This window comes from Marmota monax, unplaced genomic scaffold (genome assembly GCF_021218885.2).
Source record: "Marmota monax isolate L192 unplaced genomic scaffold, Marmota_monax_Labrador192_F-V1.1 WCK01_AAM20220418_F8-fsc00002, whole genome shotgun sequence".
Taxonomy (NCBI): domain Eukaryota; kingdom Metazoa; phylum Chordata; class Mammalia; order Rodentia; family Sciuridae; genus Marmota; species Marmota monax.
In genome coordinates, this window is record NW_026693571.1 from 37238018 (window position 1) to 37258956 (window position 20939).

General features: G+C 44.1%; 1 protein-coding gene across 4 annotated transcripts in view; it reads left to right on the forward strand.

Annotated features, from left to right (window-relative positions):
• Window positions 1-6440: 6440 nt before the first annotated feature.
• Window positions 6441-20939, forward strand: part of Rnf175 (ring finger protein 175) — a 67276-nt gene continuing 52777 nt past the window's right edge. For 2 of the 4 annotated variants that reach the window (XM_058583893.1, XM_046458954.2), the window contains exons 1-3: window positions 6441-6524; window positions 17756-17793; window positions 20459-20600. In XM_058583893.1, coding sequence (XP_058439876.1) covers window positions 6474-6524; window positions 17756-17793; window positions 20459-20600 — 231 coding nt within the window. In that variant the 5' untranslated portion in view covers window positions 6441-6473. Of the gene's footprint in view, window positions 6525-12104; window positions 12260-17755; window positions 17794-20418; window positions 20601-20939 lie in introns of those variants that run through there. The other 2 variants (XM_058583894.1, XM_058583895.1) reach the window with 2 other exon arrangements.

Below are 20939 nucleotides of genomic sequence, written 5' to 3' on the forward strand. Positions count from 1 at the left end.
TCTGAACTGTGTTGAATTAGGTTAAGGGCACACTTTAGGCCCTCCTATTTGCAGTCAGATACATGTGAAGAGTTCTCAATGGTTCTGCACTGGGTAGATTGGGAAAGTCTGTGGCCACAGAGCAACTCCCTCTCCCTCCAGGAAGAACCGCTGCAGGTGAAGGGCTGAAGGAAACCTCACTCCTCTTCCACAAGCCAGTGAAAGGGATGGGCAGGAGCACCACCCATTTGATTTGGCTCCAGGGCAGCCATTGTGCTAGATGCCATGGTGGAATGACAAAGGACTGGGAGAAGGTCTCTGCTTTCCAGGGGTTTAAAATGGGTGACTGACAGAGACATTCAGTAGTCCCTCCTTAGCCTTGGTTTTGCTTCTGTCTGTATCAGTTACCTTTAGTCTACTGTGGTCTGAAAATATTAAAGGGGAAAATTCCAGAAATAAACATTTCCTAAGTTTGACATTGTGTGCTATTCTGAATAGCATGATGAGATCTCAAACGGCATCCTACCTGGAATATTAATCATCCTGTGGTCCAGTGTATCCACGCTGTATACACTACCCTCCCTCAATCATGTACATAATAGCCATATCAGTTAACAGATCTACTGTTGAGGTACTGCAGAGCTTGTGCATAGGATCTGGTATTATCTGTGGTTTGGAGCATCCACCAGAGGTCTTGGATCATATCCCTAGAGGATAAAGGGGGACTACTATACCTATACTTTCAGTATCAAGTAGTTTAGAATAGAGACAGAAACAAAAAAAAAAACCCAGGGGAGGAAAGGGTTGAGAGAGGTATACTGTCATTGGAGTCTGAAAAAGCCTGGTGAAGGAACCAAGTTGGGCAGGCTCTGGGATGCAGGAAGGGACCCCCACAGATTCAAATTAGGGAAGGAGAGAGCTTGGCAAACAGAGAAGATGGTCCAGAAATCCTTATTCATACTTCTCTGTAAAGTGAGACTAGTGAAAATACACCTAACTCTCACAGATTAAATACAAGTCAAGTCCCTGACGTTAGGAGGCATCATAAGAAGTTTTAGCTATTTTCTTTTTTTTTTTAAGAGAGAGAGAGAGAGAGAGAGAGAGAGAGAGAATTTTTTTAATATTTATTTTTCAGTTTTTGGCGGACACAACATCTTTGTTTGTACGTGGTGCTGAGGATCGAACCTGGGCCGCACTCATGCCAGGCGAGCGCGCTACGGCTTGAGCCACATCCCCAGCCCAAGTTTTAGCTATTTTCATGGGTAGGAAGCAGAGTAAGAAATAAGGCCAAGAGGAGGACAAAAATAACTGTGTCCTCTTGTTGGTGCTTTTCTAGCTAACCTGTTTCAAGCCCCTGAGAAGGACAAAGATCTAACGTCAAAAGAAATGAGAATATTGGTATTTTTCTTTCACAAGAATGTGACTTTGATGGAACAGAGATACAACATAATCTTGACCGTTCACCTGAAGTACAGAACTAGAATGGCAAATCCTTGGCTTTCACTAAATATAAAAAAATACAGGACACCACACCAGAATGGGGCTTTCTAGAGGCTCCCCAGCAAAGCCACACACACACACACACACATACACACACACACACACAGACACGTGCAGTCTAGAGATTAAGGAGCTGAACAGCCGTGGGCACTGCTATGCATTCTTCAATAAAGCAATTAATCTCTTGATTTAAACGTCTTTGTCTGTACAGTGCCTGGTGATACTCTTCACTGGGGGACACTTTCACAGATAATATGTGTTTAGCCTGATGCCTTGGCACACAGTCGTGTTTGATAAAAATGAACTCTTTACAGTTAGGATGGGGGGACTAGCTTGCCTGATAAGGGCTGTCTGGCTTTTAACTGAGTGAAGTCTAGAACTTTTAAAGGAAGCACTGGCCAAAAGAAATCAAGGAGTGGGGAAAGGAAGAAGTCCCATCAAGGACTGAAATGTGGTTTTCCCTCCTGCCGAGAGGGCCCCTGCACTCCATAAACTAGAATGACCCTAGCTGAACTTCCAGGCTTGAAAGTATGGTTGCTTTTTAAAAGGAGCTCTTCTTTCTCAAGATCAATTGTTCAACAGAAATGAAAAGCTTGCCCTCGGAAAAGGCTCAGTCCTAAAACCTGCAGGGTAAATCATTAAAAGCAAGAATGTGCCATTTCTCCGTAGGGAGCAGGGCATGCCATGCACGCTGTGGTCTGACCACTGCCACTCTGCTGTCCCTCTATTCTAAATTAACCAGAAACCCAAGAACCTGAAAGCTGAGCTCTAGCTAACATTATTTAAATGAACTGGCTGTTAAGTGAACCTTAAACCACATGTCATTTGGTGGTGGGGCTGCCCTGGGCCAAGAGACCGTTAACACAGACAGTTCCCAGCTTACAAACGGATTGTGTTCCAAACGTGCATTTGGAAGAAAGAATGCATTTTCCCAGAGAAGCGAGGCTACAAACGGCAATTAGGGCCACAGGCCAGCTCACAAAAAGCATGTGACCATAATATGGCAAAACTCTGTACATTTTAGCTGAAAAAGAAAGAAAAAAGTAGAAATCATTAGTGTTTACAATACCAATTAATTAAAGAGATAAAGTTGATATCCTTCATTTGTGCTGAACACTAGTGCTTAAGTTATAGACTATTTAATTAGAGGTGGATGGAAATGTCTATCCAGGTAGCCTGAGGGGCCAGGAAAGCAGGGGCTACAGGAAAGAACTCTCATCACTGGAGATCAGTCCAACTTGATGGGGTTTCCGCCAATTCTAAGAGGCAAGTATCTACTTCTGAAGACCCAACAGTGCCAGAGAGGGGTTTGCAGTGGCAAGGGGGTGGATACTGGCTTCAGTGGGACCTGACCCCCTTAGCTGATTGATCCTACCAATGGCAACTTTGCCCCTGGACCCAAGAATGGATGGAGTCCAGAACCTTTGGGGTCTCTTCTGAATTAGTTTCCAAGATCAGATGAGCACTTGTTACTTGAACTGCCTGGATGGTGTTGAGTTTGATATGCCCCCGTCCCCACAGGCACCGAATCTGCTCTTGTCTTCCTCTTCACAGAGGAGACTCCCTCAACCCCAGCCAATTGTCTGGATCCTCCCTTTGCCACCCTACTCCATACGTGACCAGCACTGCACCTGGGTGGGCACATTTTGAACCACCTATTTTAACTTAATGCTGAAGATCAAATGCACATTTTGTCTGTCAATATGTAGGAAGAAAGGGAGAGGAGGAGGGAACGGAGAGAGGGAGAGACAGAAAGAAAGAGGGAGGGGCTGTGGGTGTGGATTAGTGGTAGAGCGCTTGCTTAGCATGCATGGGGCACTGGGTTCAATTCCCCCCCCCCGCCCCCCACCTAACCCCCGCACCCACCCCTCCGCACCACATAAAAATAAATAAATAACAAATTTAAAAAAAGGTATTGTGTCCATCTACAGCTAAAAAATATATTTAAAAAAATAAAGACAGAAAGAAGTGGGCTGGAGATGGGGATCAGTTGTCATTTGTAGAGCAATAGCATAGAATTGCAAGATCTAAACATCAGGGGGCACCACGCACCCAGAATGTAGAGGAAAAGAAACTTCTGTTGCATCTGGAATATTTTATTTCTTATTTTGCTGTCTTGGAAGAATCCAGAAAAAAAAAACAAAAATTGAGGACCTCCTGGGCTGGATAAAAACATTGGTCTTTGCCATAGAAAGACAAACCAGACACTAGGTAGGAATGCGACAAGTCCAGATGTGGAGATTCAGGGGCCAGACTCCTTTTTGTAACCACAAGCTCTTGCAGGAACTAGCCAGGGGTCCTAGAGAACCTAACCACTTCCCACTGGGCCCCACTTCTTAAAGGTCCTACCATCTTCAACACTGCTACGCTGAAAACCAAACTTCTATCTAGCACATGACCCTTTGGGGGACACACTGAACCTATAACCAAATCACAGCACCAACCACTGCATAAAGCTGAGCTTACTTTACAGGGAAATGAGCCATTGGTTCTGGTTGGCTGGAATTTGATTGTAAAAGGAGGTCAGTATGAGAGGAGGAAAGATCAGAAGAACCCCATCATTACTGATGGCCGGGAAAAAAAGACTTCTTGAGTTTTGTTCTGATACGATTGTTGAGCTGAAACCAGAAGCTAGATGCCTACGTTTGTGTTTGGATGTGTCTATAGTAAAATGTGGATTTTTATGGCATCCTTCAACCAGGGAAGAACGTCTCCTATCAGGAAGGTAGAATTTTCATAGTGATCATGAGCCAGACTTTCACAGGCAAAGGAACTTCCATTTCCATCTGGAATATTTTATTTCATTATTTATTATCTATATTGGAATATAGATAAAATGTGAGGACCTTCTGGGCTGGAAAAAACATTGGCTTTTGCCACTGGAGGTATGCCAGAAGCTAGGCAGGAACATGGCGCGTTCACATGAACTCTCTATCTTTTTCTCCCCAAATCAGCTGCCATCTCCCCTATGCCCTTCTCAGGGATGGCAGCACCATCTGCCCAATTGCTAAGCCCCTCAAGCCCTGTGCTTGGGTGTCATCACTGAAGATCAGTCAAGTCTTGTAGATTCTATCATCTAAACCTCCTGGCCCCATCCATATCTCTCCATCTCTTCTCCACCCTATCTCTCCACACACTCACAAACCCCCAAGGCCACCATCACCATCAGTGGAACAATAGCAAAAGCATTCTGACTGGTCTCTTTATCTTGAGTCATGGTCATAGATTCCAAGTCTAATAATGTCATCCCTCACTTATTGTGAGGGCTTCCCACTCTTCCAAGGCCACCACCCAATCTGTTTAATCTGATATGCATAGCCCTTCTGAATCTGACAGTCACTTTCTTGAGTGGTTAAGAGCTCAGACCATGAAGTCAGACTTCTCTGGATTCAAATTCCCACGGTACTGCCTATTAGCTTTGAAACTTGAACAGACTTCAGAACCTCTCTGTTTCAGTGTTCCCATGTGTCAAATGGAAATATTAATAATAGTTTCCCTTAGGGAGTTGTTGGGAGAACTGAATGAGTTAATGCCTGTACAGTGCTTGGAACCAGCCAGGGCACATAGTGAGCTTTCTGTTAGTGTCAACTATTGCTTTTATTTTGGTTTCCACAGTTCACTGTGCTTTCTCCAGCCTGCAGGCCTTGGCATCTCCTGTTCCCTCCATCTGGAACACTCTTTCCCAAATCCCGATCACACTACAAGGCAATCTTTGGAAGTGAACAACAGCAGCAGCATCACCAGGAAACTTGTTTAAAAAGACAAATTCTCAGGTTCTAGCCCAGACTTGCGACATCAGAACCTGGGATGGACAATCCAAGTTTAACAGTCCTCCATGGGAGTCTGAGGTGCAACTAGAGCTGGAAACCAGGTTCATTTACCGTGGTAAATGTCCTTAGATGATTATCTGTCTCCACCCCATTAGACTGTAAGTCCCTCAACAGCACAGATACTTGCAGCTTGTTCCTCGTGGATGTTGAAAAAACTAAGAGCCCTCACAAACTGAAATGGAAAAAGCCTTGTTTTGTCGACCAGATGACTTAACTGTGTGTTCCTTCATTGTCTATTTCCCTCCATTAGCAGCCAAGTCTCTCTAAGGCTCACCTAAATATTCCAGCTTGTTCCCAGCCTTGAGTGCAGCCTTAGGCCTAAGTGCAAGGTAGAGGGCAAAGGAAAGCTGTGAGCCATTACCCAGGAGGCCCTGCAGCTCTGGAGCACCACAGGGGCCACTCACTGAGTCTGTGTGCTTTCCCGGGAGTGCAAAAGAGGTTCAATCTCAGCATCTGGACAACCATGGGAAATCTTGCCTACTAAGAGTTGTTTCTGGGGAAGATCTGAAGCGAAAACCTGCTCTTTACCTCCTCAGACCCTTCTCCTCCTCTCCCTCCTTCCCCTCCTGCCTCCTGCTCCTCCCTCCTCCTCCTCTTTCTTCTCTGTCCCCTCTGCTACTCCTCCCTTTCTCTCTTCTTCTCCCAGCCTTCCTTTCCTTCTCCCTCCTCTTCCTCTCTCAAGTCTCCCCCCTTCCCTCCCCTCCCTCCTCCCCTCCCTCCTCCCCTCCCTCCTCTCCCTTCTCTTCCTCTCTCTTCTATTTCTCACCCTCTGTACTCCACGTTTCTTTTGCTACCTACTTATCCTTGACCCCTCCTCCAGCCCTGACCCCTGATAACCAAACCACTGGTTCCTGCCAAGCTCCCTGGGCGGGTTGCTAGACATTTCCTTGCAGACCCCGCTGACAGGATGGCTTCTCCACCGAGAGGCCAGCGTCCCACAGGGCGCCCCGGGCGACCGCGACGCCCCTCGTGAGCCGCTCCACTGCGGAGGAGGCGCAGCGCGTGCCCAAGGCCCCGCGGTGGCCGCCAGCGCCCGCAGCCGCACCGCGCCGCCCGGGGCGGGGCCGCCCGCTCCGCCGCCCGCTGGGTCCGCACCGGCAGCGGAGGACCCCGGGGCCTCGGTGCGCCGCACGCCGCAGCCCGGCAGCGCGGGGAGAAGGCGGCATGGCGGCGCGCAAGGCGGCAGTGCTGCAGGCGTCCCCGCAGCACGAGCAGGTACCGTCGCGGGCGGGGGAGGCGCGGCCAGGGTCCCGGGGCTCAGCCGGGGCGGGGCGGCTCGCGCAACTGGTCCCCAGTCCCGCCGCCCACACGGTGAGGCCGGCCCTGAACAGGGACGATGACCACTGGAAGGTGCTGCCCGGGGACTGCCTATCCCCTCCCGTTTCTTCCTTTCCTCCCGGGCGCCCAGTTGCTTTTCTTCCTTGGCTCCCTCCCTCTCCCCGCGGCTTCCAGGATGACCCCATCCATTCCTATCCTCCACACTGGCTGCCTCTCTCCTGGGCAGTGGCCCCCAGGGACCCAGAGTAAAGGGTCATTGAAGGGGGGCGACTGAGGGAGGGTGAGGAGTGGATTTCAGGCCTTTGGCCGAACTGTGTGGTGCCCAGGCTTGTGCGTCAGCATCACCCTGGGGCTCCTTGAAAGACAGATTGCTGGGCTCTGTCCCCAGGGTTTCTGGTGGGTACCTTTGGATTTCAGGCTGATCATAATTAGCTTGTCTAACTAGCTCCAGCAGGTGCAGCTGATGTCTTGAGAACCACTAGGTTAGTCCTTTCCTCCTCCCACCAGTGGTGAATACATATATCCGATCCTACTTTAGTTTTAATTCGTAGGACAATTCTCAGGCTCTGACCAGATATAGGAGCTATGGGAATATCATCCAGAGATGGGCCTTTCTTCAGGAATTAACATCCTTAAAGCAAGAACAAAACTAACTCACGGGAATACATTAGTGTCTCAAAACAGGTTGGGGCAAAGAGTTCTAGAATTTCTGTTTGATGAGGTGGGTGTGGCGTTTGAGCTGGATTTGAAGAACAAATAGGATCTGACTACATGGTGTTGAGAAGGAGTTAGAATTCCAGATGAATGGAAGACAAGCACTAAATTGTTTGGGGTTGAAAAAAATTGCTGGGGGATTGGTCATAGGAAAAGACCAATCCCCCAGCAATTGGGGACTATACATTAGTATAGGCTGGGGGACTATACATTAGCGGGAACCCAGAGTTCATGAATACTTAAAATGAACCCTGGAAGAGTCGGCCATGGAGGACCTTGTGTAGAAACTATGCATGTGAGGTTTCTTTTCTAGAATGGGAGAACCTATAAGGAAACTCCATGACTCTTGCTGATTTCAAACCAGTATCATGCAAAGGGGCTATGGATTGAGACCCTGCCTCCCAGGAAAGGCAGAGGACTTCACACTATCAACTTTGCTGCTGATGTTTGCCCTTCTCAAAGCTAGCATCTCTGCCTTGCCCGCCATCCTCAGGAGGTGTGCACCCCTATTAATTCTGCCTTGGAAGGGACTCTCAGCTTTTCCTATAATCCCATGTTGAAAGATAATGTGGCCTAGGGATCAGCAGTCAAAGCATCACCTGGAAGCCTGCCAAAATGCAGTCTCAGGGGCTGGGGTTGTGGCTCAGCGGTAGAGTTCTCGCCTAGCACATTGGAGGCCCTGAATTCGATCCTCAGCACCACATAAGAAATAAAATAAAATAAAGGTATTGTGTCCATATACAACTAAAAAATAAAGATTAAAAAAGAAATGCAGTCTCAGTCCCCAGTGTAGACCTACTCAATCAGAATCTGCATTTAAACCAGACCCCAGGGTGATACTGTGCACTTAAAATGTGAGAAGAGCTTGGTTAAATGAGACTTTACAAGAGCTGAGGATACTAAAAGGAAAAGCAGTATAGTTACTGACCGGCCAACATATAGTAGCATTCCATCACTCTCAACCTCATTCTCTTTTATTTTCCTTCACCACCTTTAATGCTACCTAAAGCATGCCTAATTGTACATTTGATTGTGAGAGCCTTCAATATGGAAGTTCCAGGAGAGCTGACCATGGTTTATCTTACTAGCTGCTATAGTTCCAGTATCAGGAATCTAGTCTGACACATAGCAAGGCCTCAATTCCATATTTGTTAAATGAATAAGTGGGTGAATGAATGAATAGTAATGTACAACCTCATGATTGGGGGGCCCAGCTGTTCAGACTTCATCTCCCTATTCTCCATCCTCCTTCCTCAACTCCACATCCCACAGTCTGTTGAGGAGTTATACCTTGGGAAACTTTGAGACTCCTCCAAGAGCAGGAAGCATGGGTTTAGCAGCTCCCTCGTGGGCTTGTCCGAGGCCTGCTTTCCAGGCTCTAAGTTCTACCAAAGGGAGAAAATCAACTTCCTGCCTCAGAGTAAACTATACCCCTCCCTTGGCAGCCCTGCTCTTCCTGGCTCCTAAGAGAAACCGAGGCACAAACTGATTAAGAAACAATGAGTTTACTTGTGCTGAGCAGAACTGCAGCTCAAGAGACATTTCCGACTGGCTGGAATATATTCTGGGGTCTTACAGATTTCAAACAAGTTTTAAAGGCAAAAAATCCTCAAGTGGGGAAAGGGATTATATCAGTTATTTTTCAAGAACTTAGATTGGTGTAGACAGGATAGCAAGGCATCTTACAAGAAAGGGATTGAGTGATTTAAAGAATACACTTAGAGGGCTGGGGTTGTGGCTCAGCGGTACAGTGTTCACCTAGCACTTGCAAGGCCTGGGTTCGATCCTCAGCACCACATAAAAATAAATACATAGGGGTACTGTCTACAACTAAAAAAAAAAAAAAATACACTCAGAGCTGAGTAAAGCACTTGCCAAGCATGCACCAGCAATAGAGGAGGGGGAGAATATATGTAGATATAAAGTAATTCTTAGAAGAGGAAAGAAGGGTTCTATCCCCAGCAGCAAAAACAAAACAAAGAAATTCTTGGGAAAATTGCCTGGTAGCTCTCTATAGGACTGGAATGTTCTGCTCTAACGAAATTGTAACCCTCAGCATGTCAATGGCAGGATATAGCAACTTGCACAGGATCAAAAGTCTTCCATGTTTTCTTGGCCTAGTATTTTGGGATGCCTCAATCTGCCTTTACCTGTTTAGTATTAATTTTTCCATACCGTATAACATGAATTCCTTATCATGAGTACATTGCCACACACACACACACACACACACACTACACACACACACACACACCACAGGGACATTAATAGCTTCTAAATTCATTGTCCTGTCTTTGCCACTTGTTTCAGAAAGATTTTTCTAACAGAAGGATTTTGTGAGGGAAGGGTTGAAAGTGGGGAAATCGGCCTGGAGACAGCAGCTCAGGTGATGAAAGGCCATGCCAGCATGGTGGCCTTCACAAGTATACTGAGTGTGTGCTGCCACAGACGTCGGGATTCAGTGGTGGGGCAAGGCCCAGGCTGCCCTCCTGCCGATTCAGACAAGTAAATAAATGATCAAAGGTGCAGTTTGGAGACAATGCTCAGGGTGCCATGGACGTATGGGAAAGGCCAGACCCAAAGGGCTTCCTGGAGGAAGTGGGGCCCAAGGATGAGCAGGAATAAAGCACCCCCACATGGAGACTAGGGGTGGAGAAAATGCATTCAGGGGACAGGAATGTTCTGGTTGGTTAGAGCAGGGACAGTGGTGAGAAAACACAGGTCCCTGTGAGTCATGTTGACAAGAATTATAAGCAGGAAGGTAATAATATGGATCCGTTTGCTTTTCATGCCTTCACCCTTACAATTTGAAGAGGAGAAGAGTGAGGGCAAGTGTTTTAGTCAGCTTTTTTTGCTGCTGTGACCAGAACAACTGTAGGGGAGGAAAAGTTTATTTAGGGGCTCTCGGTTTCAGAGGTCTCAGTCCATAGACAGCTGGCTCCATTTCTCAGGGTTTGAGGAATCGTGGCGGAAGAGTGTGGAGGAGGGAAGCAGCTCACAGGATGATCAGGAAGCAGAGAGAGAGAGAGACTCCACTGGCCAGATACAAAATAAGTACCTCAAAGGCATACCCCCAATGCCCACCCCCTCCAGTCACACCCCACCCACCTTCACTTACCACTCAAGTTAATCCATTAGGGGATTAATTCACTGACTGGGTTAAGGCTCTAACAACCCAACTATTTCTCCTCTGAACCTTCTTGCATTGTGTCACACATGAGCTTTTGTGGGGACACCTCACATCCAAACCATAACAGCAGGGTCCCAGGCAGACACCCTGCCTACCTCCATGCAGCCCTCGGGCCCAGGGAGCCTTCCCTAGTCCTGCTAGCTGAAGAGCCACAGTCCCTCTCCCTGCTGGTTATTTTCTATCACACTTTCTGTTTATTTTCTTCATAGAAGTTACTATATTAGGCAATTTTTGTTTATTGTTCATTGTTTTCTCTAGAACATGGGCTGGATTCATGAGAACAGGAACCTCACCTGTCCTTTTCACCACTGTGAGCCACCTCTCAACCTAGTGCCTAGCACACAGGAGGTGGCCAATACATATTTGCTGAATGAATAATGAATGAAAAATGGATGGGTAGAACCATAGGGGACTGAAAGAAGTGGACATGTATGTGAGGTAGTATTTACAGGTAGGGTCAACAGAAAGGTTATGGGTTGGAGATACAGGGTCAAGAATGGTGCCCCCGTTTTCTGTTTGTTGGATGAAATGTGGAAATACTGAGTGAAATTGGAGACATCGTCAAGGGAGCACTTTGGGTAAAAAAAATTAATGTGTTCAGTTTGAGGCAGATTAGGTCACACATCTGAGGGACGTCCAAGTGGAGATACAAAGGGAGCTCAAAAGTGAGATTTGGCTGAATCAAAGAAAGAAGTGAGAGGTAGATCAAATCATGGCACAGAGATTGGAAAAAGGGACTTGGCAAGTAATCAGAAAAGGTGAAGTAATGGGGAGACAGAGTAAAAAGTCACTTTTGTACTGTTCTTTCTAGGTGTCATTGTTCACGTAGAATATTTAACATAGGAAAGTATAAGAAGGAGAGTAAAATATTCCAATGTATGTCATCACCAATGGAGCATTCCTGGTAACATTTTTGTAATGTCTTCTGTGAATCTTTTACTTTTGGATGTCTCTTTATGAAACCATACATTTACATAAATTGGCTCACATTATGCACAACAATTTTGAAGGCCCATTATCTCGTAACAATGAGTCATGAAAGTCTATGTCAATAAATATGGATCTGCATTATCATTTTTAAAATGTTATAGATTTCTCAAAAGGAAAGACAAAGATATGGATCTTTTTCATCCATTGTCTGAGTACTTGGTGAGTTTTTCATGTTGGAAACATTTTTCAGTTCTTGGAAATTTCTTACATAATTTATATTTTCTCTCCTATATCCCTTCTCTTAGAGTTTTAAATTTTTTTTTCTGAGAGAATTATTTGATTTACCTGCAATCCCTTCATGAGATGTTTCATTTCTGTCCTCTTGTTTTTTATTTTGAGAACTTTTGTCGGTTTTTCTATAGTCCTTAAAGCGTGGTGTTTGTTATAGTTTGGATCCAGAATGACCCCAAAAGCTCCTGTGTTAAGCAAGGCAGCAATGTCCAGAGGTGGGATTTTTAGGAAATGATTGGATCATGAGGGCTTTGACCTTCTAAGTGGATTAATCCATCTGATAGATTAATATTTTGAGTGGACTACTGGGTGGAAACTGTAGGCAGATGGGGGCATGGTTGGAGAAAGTAGGTCACTAAGGGCATGCCCTTAGGAACACTGTCTTGTCCCCTTCTACCCCACCTCTACTTTCCAGCCACCAAGAGCTGACCAGCTGTCTTCACTACACCCTTCTGCCATGATATTCTGCCTCACCTCAGGTCCAGAACAGTGGAGCCAGAGGACCATGAACTGAAACTGTGAGCCAAAATAAACCATTCCTCCTCAGGTACTTTGGTCACAGCAACAGAAAGTTGACTAATACAGTGTTCTTGTCGCTATAGTTGCAGAAACTTCTTTCTCAAATATATAGTGACTTTTGGCTGTTTGCCTGTCCACTGTTTGGAAGCTCTTGCTGGCAGGGAGGGCTTGTTGACAGGCAGGCTGGACTGAAGACTGACCTGGCCAGGCCTTTTCATGGGAAAACAAGGAGTGGCATATCTAGAGTTCTTTTCTCTTGACTTGGATAGTTCCCCATAAATAAATCCAGTCTTCCTAAACAAGGCCTGAGTCTGGCTATCAGTAACCCAAGCCAAGTGGACAAGTGCATGTCTAACATGCTGGGCCTCCAAGAGCCCAAGTGGAGGTCTCCAGGCCACGTGGCTAGTTATTATAAACCAGTCTGCTCTTACAGCCTTGCCTGCACATCCACTCATGAGCCTCACAGTGTGCTAGACCCACAGGCTTCCTATGTACACTGCTGACTGCAAACTCGGACGGTAGCAAGGAACTGAGAGGATAGAAGTTTGAACATGCCTGTATTAGTTTTCTAGGGCTACCGTACAACAGAAATTTCACACAGTTCTGGAGGTCAAAGTGTGGATATTGGCAGGACCCTGACTGTAGAGAAAACAAAGCTGCCGCCTCCAGCTTTGGGGGCGTCAGGTGTTGTTGGCTTATGGTTGCATCACTCCGTTCTCTGCATGTCTCTTCATGCGGACTTCACTCTGTCTGGGTCTGTGTGTCTCTGGATAGCATATGGCCCACTCCTTTGTCTTACAAGGAAGCCAGTCTTTTGGAATTAGGGTCCACCCTGAATCCAGGATGATCTCATCCTGAGATCCTTAATTATATCTGCAAAGACCCTATTTCCAAATAAGGTAATGAGGGTTAGGATTCAAATATATCTTTGGGGGTGGGACATAGTTCAGCCCACTCTAGTGCCTAAAGCAGGGATAAGGACTGACTTTCTGTTGACTCCCAGGGAACCCATGGCAGGTAGGATCTCTGCCACACACCTCCTTTTCAGACTCAGCATTTCCAGGCCGTTCTGAGCTGCTCCCAGACTACCCCACTGCTGAGGAGGGAAGAGAGGCGTGCTGTTGGGGGGACAGCCTGGTCTTACTAAATATACACTTTGGATGGTTTGGAGTTGTTAAATTTTAAAACTCTTTCTCTCTTTCATTTAACAGAGCACAGCGTATTCTCCCCTTCCCCATCCCAGTTCCCCTGGGGTATCATCCGTCCATCACTTCTAATTTCTACTCACTCAGTTACCAAACATTTGAAATGTTAAGACACAAAAAAGACTAAGATAAACAAAATTCACATTATTTTGTGTTTCTGGGTCTGTCTTCTACAGCAGGGCGGAACCTGGCAGCCTGGTCAGGGATGATGCTGCCACAGAGGACTGAGCTAGGTTCTCTCGGTTTAGAGGAGGACTTCTGGTGCCATCTGCCCTCTCTGCATGCCAGGCACCTCTGAGTCCCATGCTCAGGTTTGACCATTGGCAGTCTGCCAGCGTGGGGACTTTACACTGATTCACGGATGCACTTTGTCATCAATCCCACATGAACCTGCTTCCAGAAGTCCTGCAATCCCTCTGCCTTCCTGAAGTTCTTGGCATGATTGGTTCTCCCTTGCACCTCCTGCTGCCAGCATGTGCCAGCGTCCTCTGCTCACAGTCACTGTCCACAGACCGTCTGCTTTCCAGTTTCCAAAACTGATTGCTTAGACTCCTCGCCTCCTCTTGTACTTGGAGGTTTATGTTAAAATTTTTATTCTTTTGCAGTCATTCTAGTGGTGTTTGAGGAAGGAAAGGAGGTAAATGCATATATTTAGTTTCTGTGTTAGTTAGGTTTTTGTCACTGTGAACAAAATACCTGTCAAGAACAACTTAGAGAAGGAAAAGTATATTTTGGCCAAGTGTCAGAGGTTCAGTTCATGGTCAGCAGACTGCGTTACTCTGGGCCCAAGGTGAGACACAACACCTTGATGGAAGGATGTGGTAGAGGAACATTGCTCAGCTCATGGTAACTAGAGAGAGACAGACAGACTGACAGACCAACTAAGGGACAAGATATAATCCCTGAGGGCATGTCCCAATGGTCTACTTCTTTTGGCTATTCCCTACCTGTTTCCGTCTATAGTTGCCACACAGAATTCCATTCAAATTATTAACCCATCAATCCTCTGTTAGATTACAGCTATCATAATCCAATCATTTCACTTCTGAACATACCTGCATTAACACAGGAGCTTTTGGGGGGACACTTCATATTTAAACCATATCAATTTACCATGTTTCACTGGAAGATCTTGTTTTCACTTGCTTTTTTTTAAAATCACAGTTATTAGTAAGCTTAAACATCTTTCCATAAATATATTGGTTATTTATATTTCTTTTGTAAATTTCTTATTCAAGTACTTTGTCCTTGGAAATGTTTTTCTTATTATACTGTAAAAAGCTCTTTTTATATTTAATTTATTAACTTTCTGCTTCTCACATAGGTCATATTTTCCCCAGTTTAATTTGTCTTTCAACTTTTATGTCCTTGAAATCTGTTTATTGTTTTACTTTATCATTTCTGGGCTCTACATCATACTTAGAAATGCCTTCTCCACTGCAATATCATGAAAATGTTTACCCATATTTTCTTCTAGTGCTTTTAAGATTTTTTTTCCTTACATTTAAATATTTGATCCATCTGAAATTTATTTTGAAGCAAGGAATGAGATATGGGTGGATCCAGCTTTGTTTTTCCCAAATGCCTAGCCAGTTGTCCTGACACCATTTAATGAACAGTATACTTTTCTTCATTGATTTGAAGTGACTTCGGCATCATGTGCAGTTGAGTCTATTCTTGGACTCTGTGTGCTGTTCATTCATCTTCTGCTTTCACTTGATTTCTGTGACCTTTATTCTGGATTGCAGAGTCTGATAAACCGAGGCTCTAGGCTTTATTCTTCTAAATGTTCCCTGCTATCCTTATATGCTATATTTCCAGATGAATTTGAGTGTCATTTTCATTTCCAAAGTAAATCCTCATAGGATTTCCAATGGACTTGTAAAATCATATGTCACAAAACATTTCCCCAAAATTAGAACCCCTCCATAGGGGAAAATGCTGTACTCTTGGGGACTATAACTAGACAAGAGACGTCTCTAAGAATATCATCATCATCACCAACACCAACATCAGTACTGTCATCCTAATTCACTTATTCTCTAAGAAATAGGTTTTCAATATCACTTTACCTAAGGAAGTCCCTACTTTTAGTTAACAAAAAAAGAAAAATTTCAGGTTACAATTTCCACCTCTAAAACTTTTCTCCTTTTCAAAAGAATAACTTATCACACTTCCTTAAAAGTGACTTACAGAGCTGGGGTTCTGGCTCAGCGGTAGAACACTCACCTGGCAGGTGCGAGGCCCTGGGGTCAATCCTCAGCACCACATAAATGAATGGAATAAAGGTATCGTGTCCAACTACAACTAAACATAAATAAATAAATATTTTTTAAAAAGTGACTTAACAATCTGATGGATAGTTGGAGACAGTTATATCCAGGGCTATTTTACTAGTAAGATACAAATGGAATTTTTCTCTTAAGGAAACTAAAAACCCAGTCCCATAATTTCAATACCAAGCACTGTGAACTTCAAACAACAAAAAGAAAAGAGTCCTGAAGGTTATAACTTTTATTAAGATCATCAACCCTTGGTTTAAGCACTTTTCTACAAAACTCTCGTATAATCTCATTTATGCTCCTAATATTGCAATGATATTGATATTACTATATCAATATCCAGTATCTGGAGACAAACATAGATTAGTGATGTGCCCAAGGTTGTTATTCAAGGAACTAGCCAGCTCAGTGGTGGTGGGTGGTGCTGGGTAGCTGCATGTCTCAAGGCTCCAAACCCATCTAGTGTTTTCTCCTAAAGAGCAGAGTCAGCAGAGAAGGGCCTCTCAAACCAAGAAGGGTATTCAGGTACAACTATTACCTGAAGGTTGCTTTACTGATGGAACTTGGCACTTGAGTCTGGCTGCTGTGACCACCACGTGGGTAGGGAGCCATGGAGAAGCTGCCAGCCTCGGTCACAGCACCACCTCTGTCCTGTTTTCCTGGCATTGTACCGATCCCTCCTAAGCCTGTCTGTGACTCTCATCCATGTCATCCGAAGCCTTGTTCTGTTTTATAAGGGAATGCTTCATGCCTGTGGCAGAAGCATAGATGTTCCCGAGGAGCCAGTGTATCTCCAATCAGACAGATCCTAGAGTAAACCGTGGATGGCATTTGTTTCTTTCTCTCTGCCCGGATGGCTTACACCATTTGAAGAAGAAAACAGAGGGGAGAAGATCTGGCTAATATCAGATTTGTTTAACAGATATTTTATTTGCTTTCCCTTTTCTTTGCCATCACTGGGGATTTGGGCTTTGAAAGAGTGTCTTTTAACATTGCTGGACGAGGGGTTAGGTGGTCTGTGGTCTCTGTGAAAGTTGTAAGATTATGTCTTTCTGGTGACTAGTGTCCAAGACCTCAAATAACCAAATATGGTAAGTTAGCAGTAACCAAAGGAAAGCAGCCCATGAATGGACTCTGTCTTGGGAAAGGTCTCTCTGATGCCTGCTCAATCTGCAAGGGCCACAGTAACCCTTCTTAAATGATGCTTCATTTTCCAGGACACAGGAGCCTGTGGTCCGTTTAGCCTCTAAAGCCTTGACCTTGGAGCCAAATTCCCTAACTGGCATCATTTAAGATACCAGCAAAACAGATTGGTTTTAGGGATACTGGATTCATACACCACAGCCTAGGAACCGGAGTGGCGGTCCCTGTGATAGGGGAGGCCACTCTCTGTGACCTTCAGTGATCTGCCAAAGCACAAGGGCAGGAATGGAACCACATCTGGTTCTCTGACTTAGGAGCAGAATCAAATATTTATCAGTGGTGACTTGATCTCTGGAGTTTTGTTCTTGTTATTCATTTGTTTGTTTTGTTTCAGTTTTATAACAGCCCCAGAACTCACCTGTTAAAGGCTTCCTCCCTAGTACTTCACCCTGCCAACCCAAACTCACCGACACCTTGATCTTGGACCTCAAGCCACCAGAACTATGACAAAATGAGTTTCTGTCATTTAAGCCACCCAGTCTGTGCCATAAGGTCATGGCAGCCCTAGCAAACTAATACAGATTTCCAGATTGGGAACCAGCCTTCAGTAATTTTTTAAAATTTAAATTAGATTTTTTTTGAACTGGTACATAAAATATAAATGTCCACATTAATGGGGTAATGTGATGTTTGGATACATGCTACCCTGTGTGTACCCTGTAATATTTATTTTTATTTTATTAGGATTTTCATTCTAAATTATTCCAGTCCCAGGGAACACTGCTGTTTTTAATAGTTTGGGTTTCTTGTAGAATGCTCTAAAATATAAGCTATAAAATAAAAGCTAAGAAAGTGAGATTTTTTTTTAACAAGGGTGTTTTTCATGTTTTTCAGATCTCTCACACAAAGCTTTCTGCGGATGATGAGTGGAAGTAAGTGATCAGTATTTTTTTATAATCGCTTTATTAAAAATTAGATTCGCATCTTAACAGTTTGAGAAACTCAATGAAGTCATCAGTTCATTTGTATATTTCCTGGGATAAAGAAGGTGGAATGAGGAAACTGTGTAGCTACAGCAAAAAGGTACTTCAAACCAAATCTGCACGGATTTCATGTGTTTGCTAGTGTGATCCATGCAATCCCACAAAGCTGGATTAACATATTCTTCAAAATATGGCAGTATCAAGTGGCTGTTTATTTTAGGCACATAAAACATATGAATTTCTCTATGTGCTGGGACCTACAATGGGACTCTTGGACACTGTGAGCACCACAAAAAGAGGAGAAATGAAGATTTCTTCCCTTTTTTGTCTTATAGTGATCAATTGAATGTATCCTTACTCAAAACTGGAAATACTTATTACATTGTATATCAATTTGTGATCTTGAAAGTTCTTCCACATAGGTTAATCCATTTTCTAGGTGCTTTCAATGTGTATGTATGTTTGTATGTATATATATACAAAATGAATTAATATCATAAAGCATATTTTGTTTTCTGTCTGTGCAAGTGATATTCTCTATCAACAATGAATTCACTCCTATATCTTCATAGCCTAAGTTGGAAGTCCATTAATTACACAGAATATTAAATATTTATTTCGGATTTGTGTGTGTAAAAATCATAACTAACCTCTGGTACCCTTTTCATTTTTCTTCACTTTCTTTTCTTCTGAGAGACAAATGAGTTTTTTCTTTTGTATGAGCTTCTAGAAATCATTCCTGTCTCCTGAGTGCCGCTTTCAACAGTAACTAAAAGTCATGTAATTTTATTCAAGTCGATTCTCTGATCTAGACTCCAGCTTCTTCTCTTGATCAATGAAAGGCTTTCAGTCCGCCTGTTTATGCCTCCCCACAGTAACTTTATTCAAAGAGTCCATCTCCAAGAAGCTGAAGTGAAGCAGGAATATTTACTGGTTCATTTCTATGTCTTCACCAGCAGGGGGCACCCCTGGGATTTGCATGGGGCCCTTTTCTGATGGGTACTTCCAGACTGTATAGAAATGCTGGAACATACCCATCAAGTGCCTTTAAAAAAAAAAAAAAATCAGCGTTTTGGCACAGAATATTCCCTTGCAGCGTTTTCTGATTGAAACACTAGCTAACTGCATACTGTAACCAATCCTAAATGGAAACTTCACTTTAAGAGATTTTGTGATTAATGGTGTTGCCCTGCTGCTGGTGAGAGAATGCTAAGCAATTGGCAGCATTTGTCAATTTCCCCCTTTCTCTGTGTTTAATCTGGGCCTCTCTCTTCCTCTAGGCCAGTGGCTCTCAATCTTGGCTGCCCCTTAAAATCACATGAAAAGCTTTAAAAATGACTGATGCCTTAAACGTTAGACTGTGTATACATGTATCAAAACATCACATGATGCTCCATTAATCTGCATATTTTTATGTTTTTATGTATCAGTTCAAAATAAATTCAATTTAAATTTTTAAAAATTGATTACCAATGGCTAGCTACCATCGTGGTCATCTGTATTAGTTTGCCAGGGCTGCCATGACAATACGGAACAGCCTGGCAGGCTTCAACAACAGAAACTTACTTTGTCATAGTTCTGTAGGCTTGAAGTCCAAGATCAAGGTGTTGGTGAGTTTGGGCTGGCAAGGTGACACACCAGGGATGAATCCTGGAGGTGGAAGACACAATCCTGCTCCTAATACCCAGCAAAGATCACTTAAATGATTTGGGGTACTGCACGGGCACTGGGGTTTATAAAACTTTCTAATGATTTTAACTGGCAGCAAAGGTCAAGAACCACTGCTATAGGTTTTCTTCAAAGTCACTTCTATTCTAGGGCTCCAAACCAGATGCCATATCATTTTAGTGGTTTTCTCGGTCACTGTGAAAAAATTAAGTGTTCAGCTAAAAATTGAAAGTCCAACTATCATCTGAATGTTTGTGCTCATCTAAGAAAATGCTCAGGCCTATTCTTCCTTCCTATAATAGTTGTATAATAATTTATACAACAAGCTCACTCTGGAGCTTTCATTTCCCCATGGATAATATACTCCCTTTTGGGCATAGGCTCCTTCTGCAGGATATCCTTTTATCAAAAATGGTGGAAATTACCAACATTCTACTGCTTTTGACTTTCAAAAAATGGCAGTTTCATATGACTCAGCCTAATATATATATTTTTCCTGATACAGCTACAAATAACATGTGCTTACATCATAAGTACCATGAGGTACGAAGGGATTATCTTAAATTTATAGATGAGGAAACTGAGGATAAATGACTTTCCAAGATTATGGGTCCATGAAGTGGCCCATCAGGGACTGGAACCTGTCTTCCCAGTGCCCATCTTGCTTCTCGGCTTCATTACTTAATTTGGAAAGAAAAAAAAAAAGTGAACTCAAAATCACATGGGGGAGGCAAAGGACTGAGAGGAACTGGTTTTGCTGATAGAATCTGCTGTCCTTTTCCCAAACCTAAGGGGAAGGGGAGAAATAAAGAGAAGCGTTGTGATCAAAGCTTACTACCTGCTTTTTCAATCCTCCTCTTCCTATGAGCCCAACCTGTTATTTTCTCTTTCGCTAAATGTGCAAAGGTTGAGGGCTTTTTCAGATGACCTCATTTGCTGGTTACAGTCTGCAGCAGGAGAGGATGTACAAGATGCACCGTGGCCACGAGTCCATGCACGTGGAGATGATCTTGATCTTCCTCTGCACCCTGGTTGTCGCCCAGGTAGTGCTGGTGCAGTGGAGACAGAGGCATGGCCGATCCTACAATGTGAGTCACCCCTGGCTGCTGGAAGCCCACTTCAGCTTCTCATTGCCACGTTGCTCCTTTGTGACCACTTTGTGTCCTTACTGCTTTGGCTTAAATCAGTGGTTCTCAAGCAGGTACAATTCTGTCCCCAAGAGATCTTTGACAATGTCTGGAAACATTCTGGATTGTCATGATTTAGTTGGGGTATCAGGATGGACGAGGAGGGGAACTGCTACTGAGATCTGGTGGGTAGAGTCCAAGGATGCTGGTCAACTTCCTACGATGGAGGGCGGCTCCCCAGTACAGAAATGATCTAGCCCAAATGTCAATCGTGGCAAGGCTGTGACAGCCTGCTTTAAG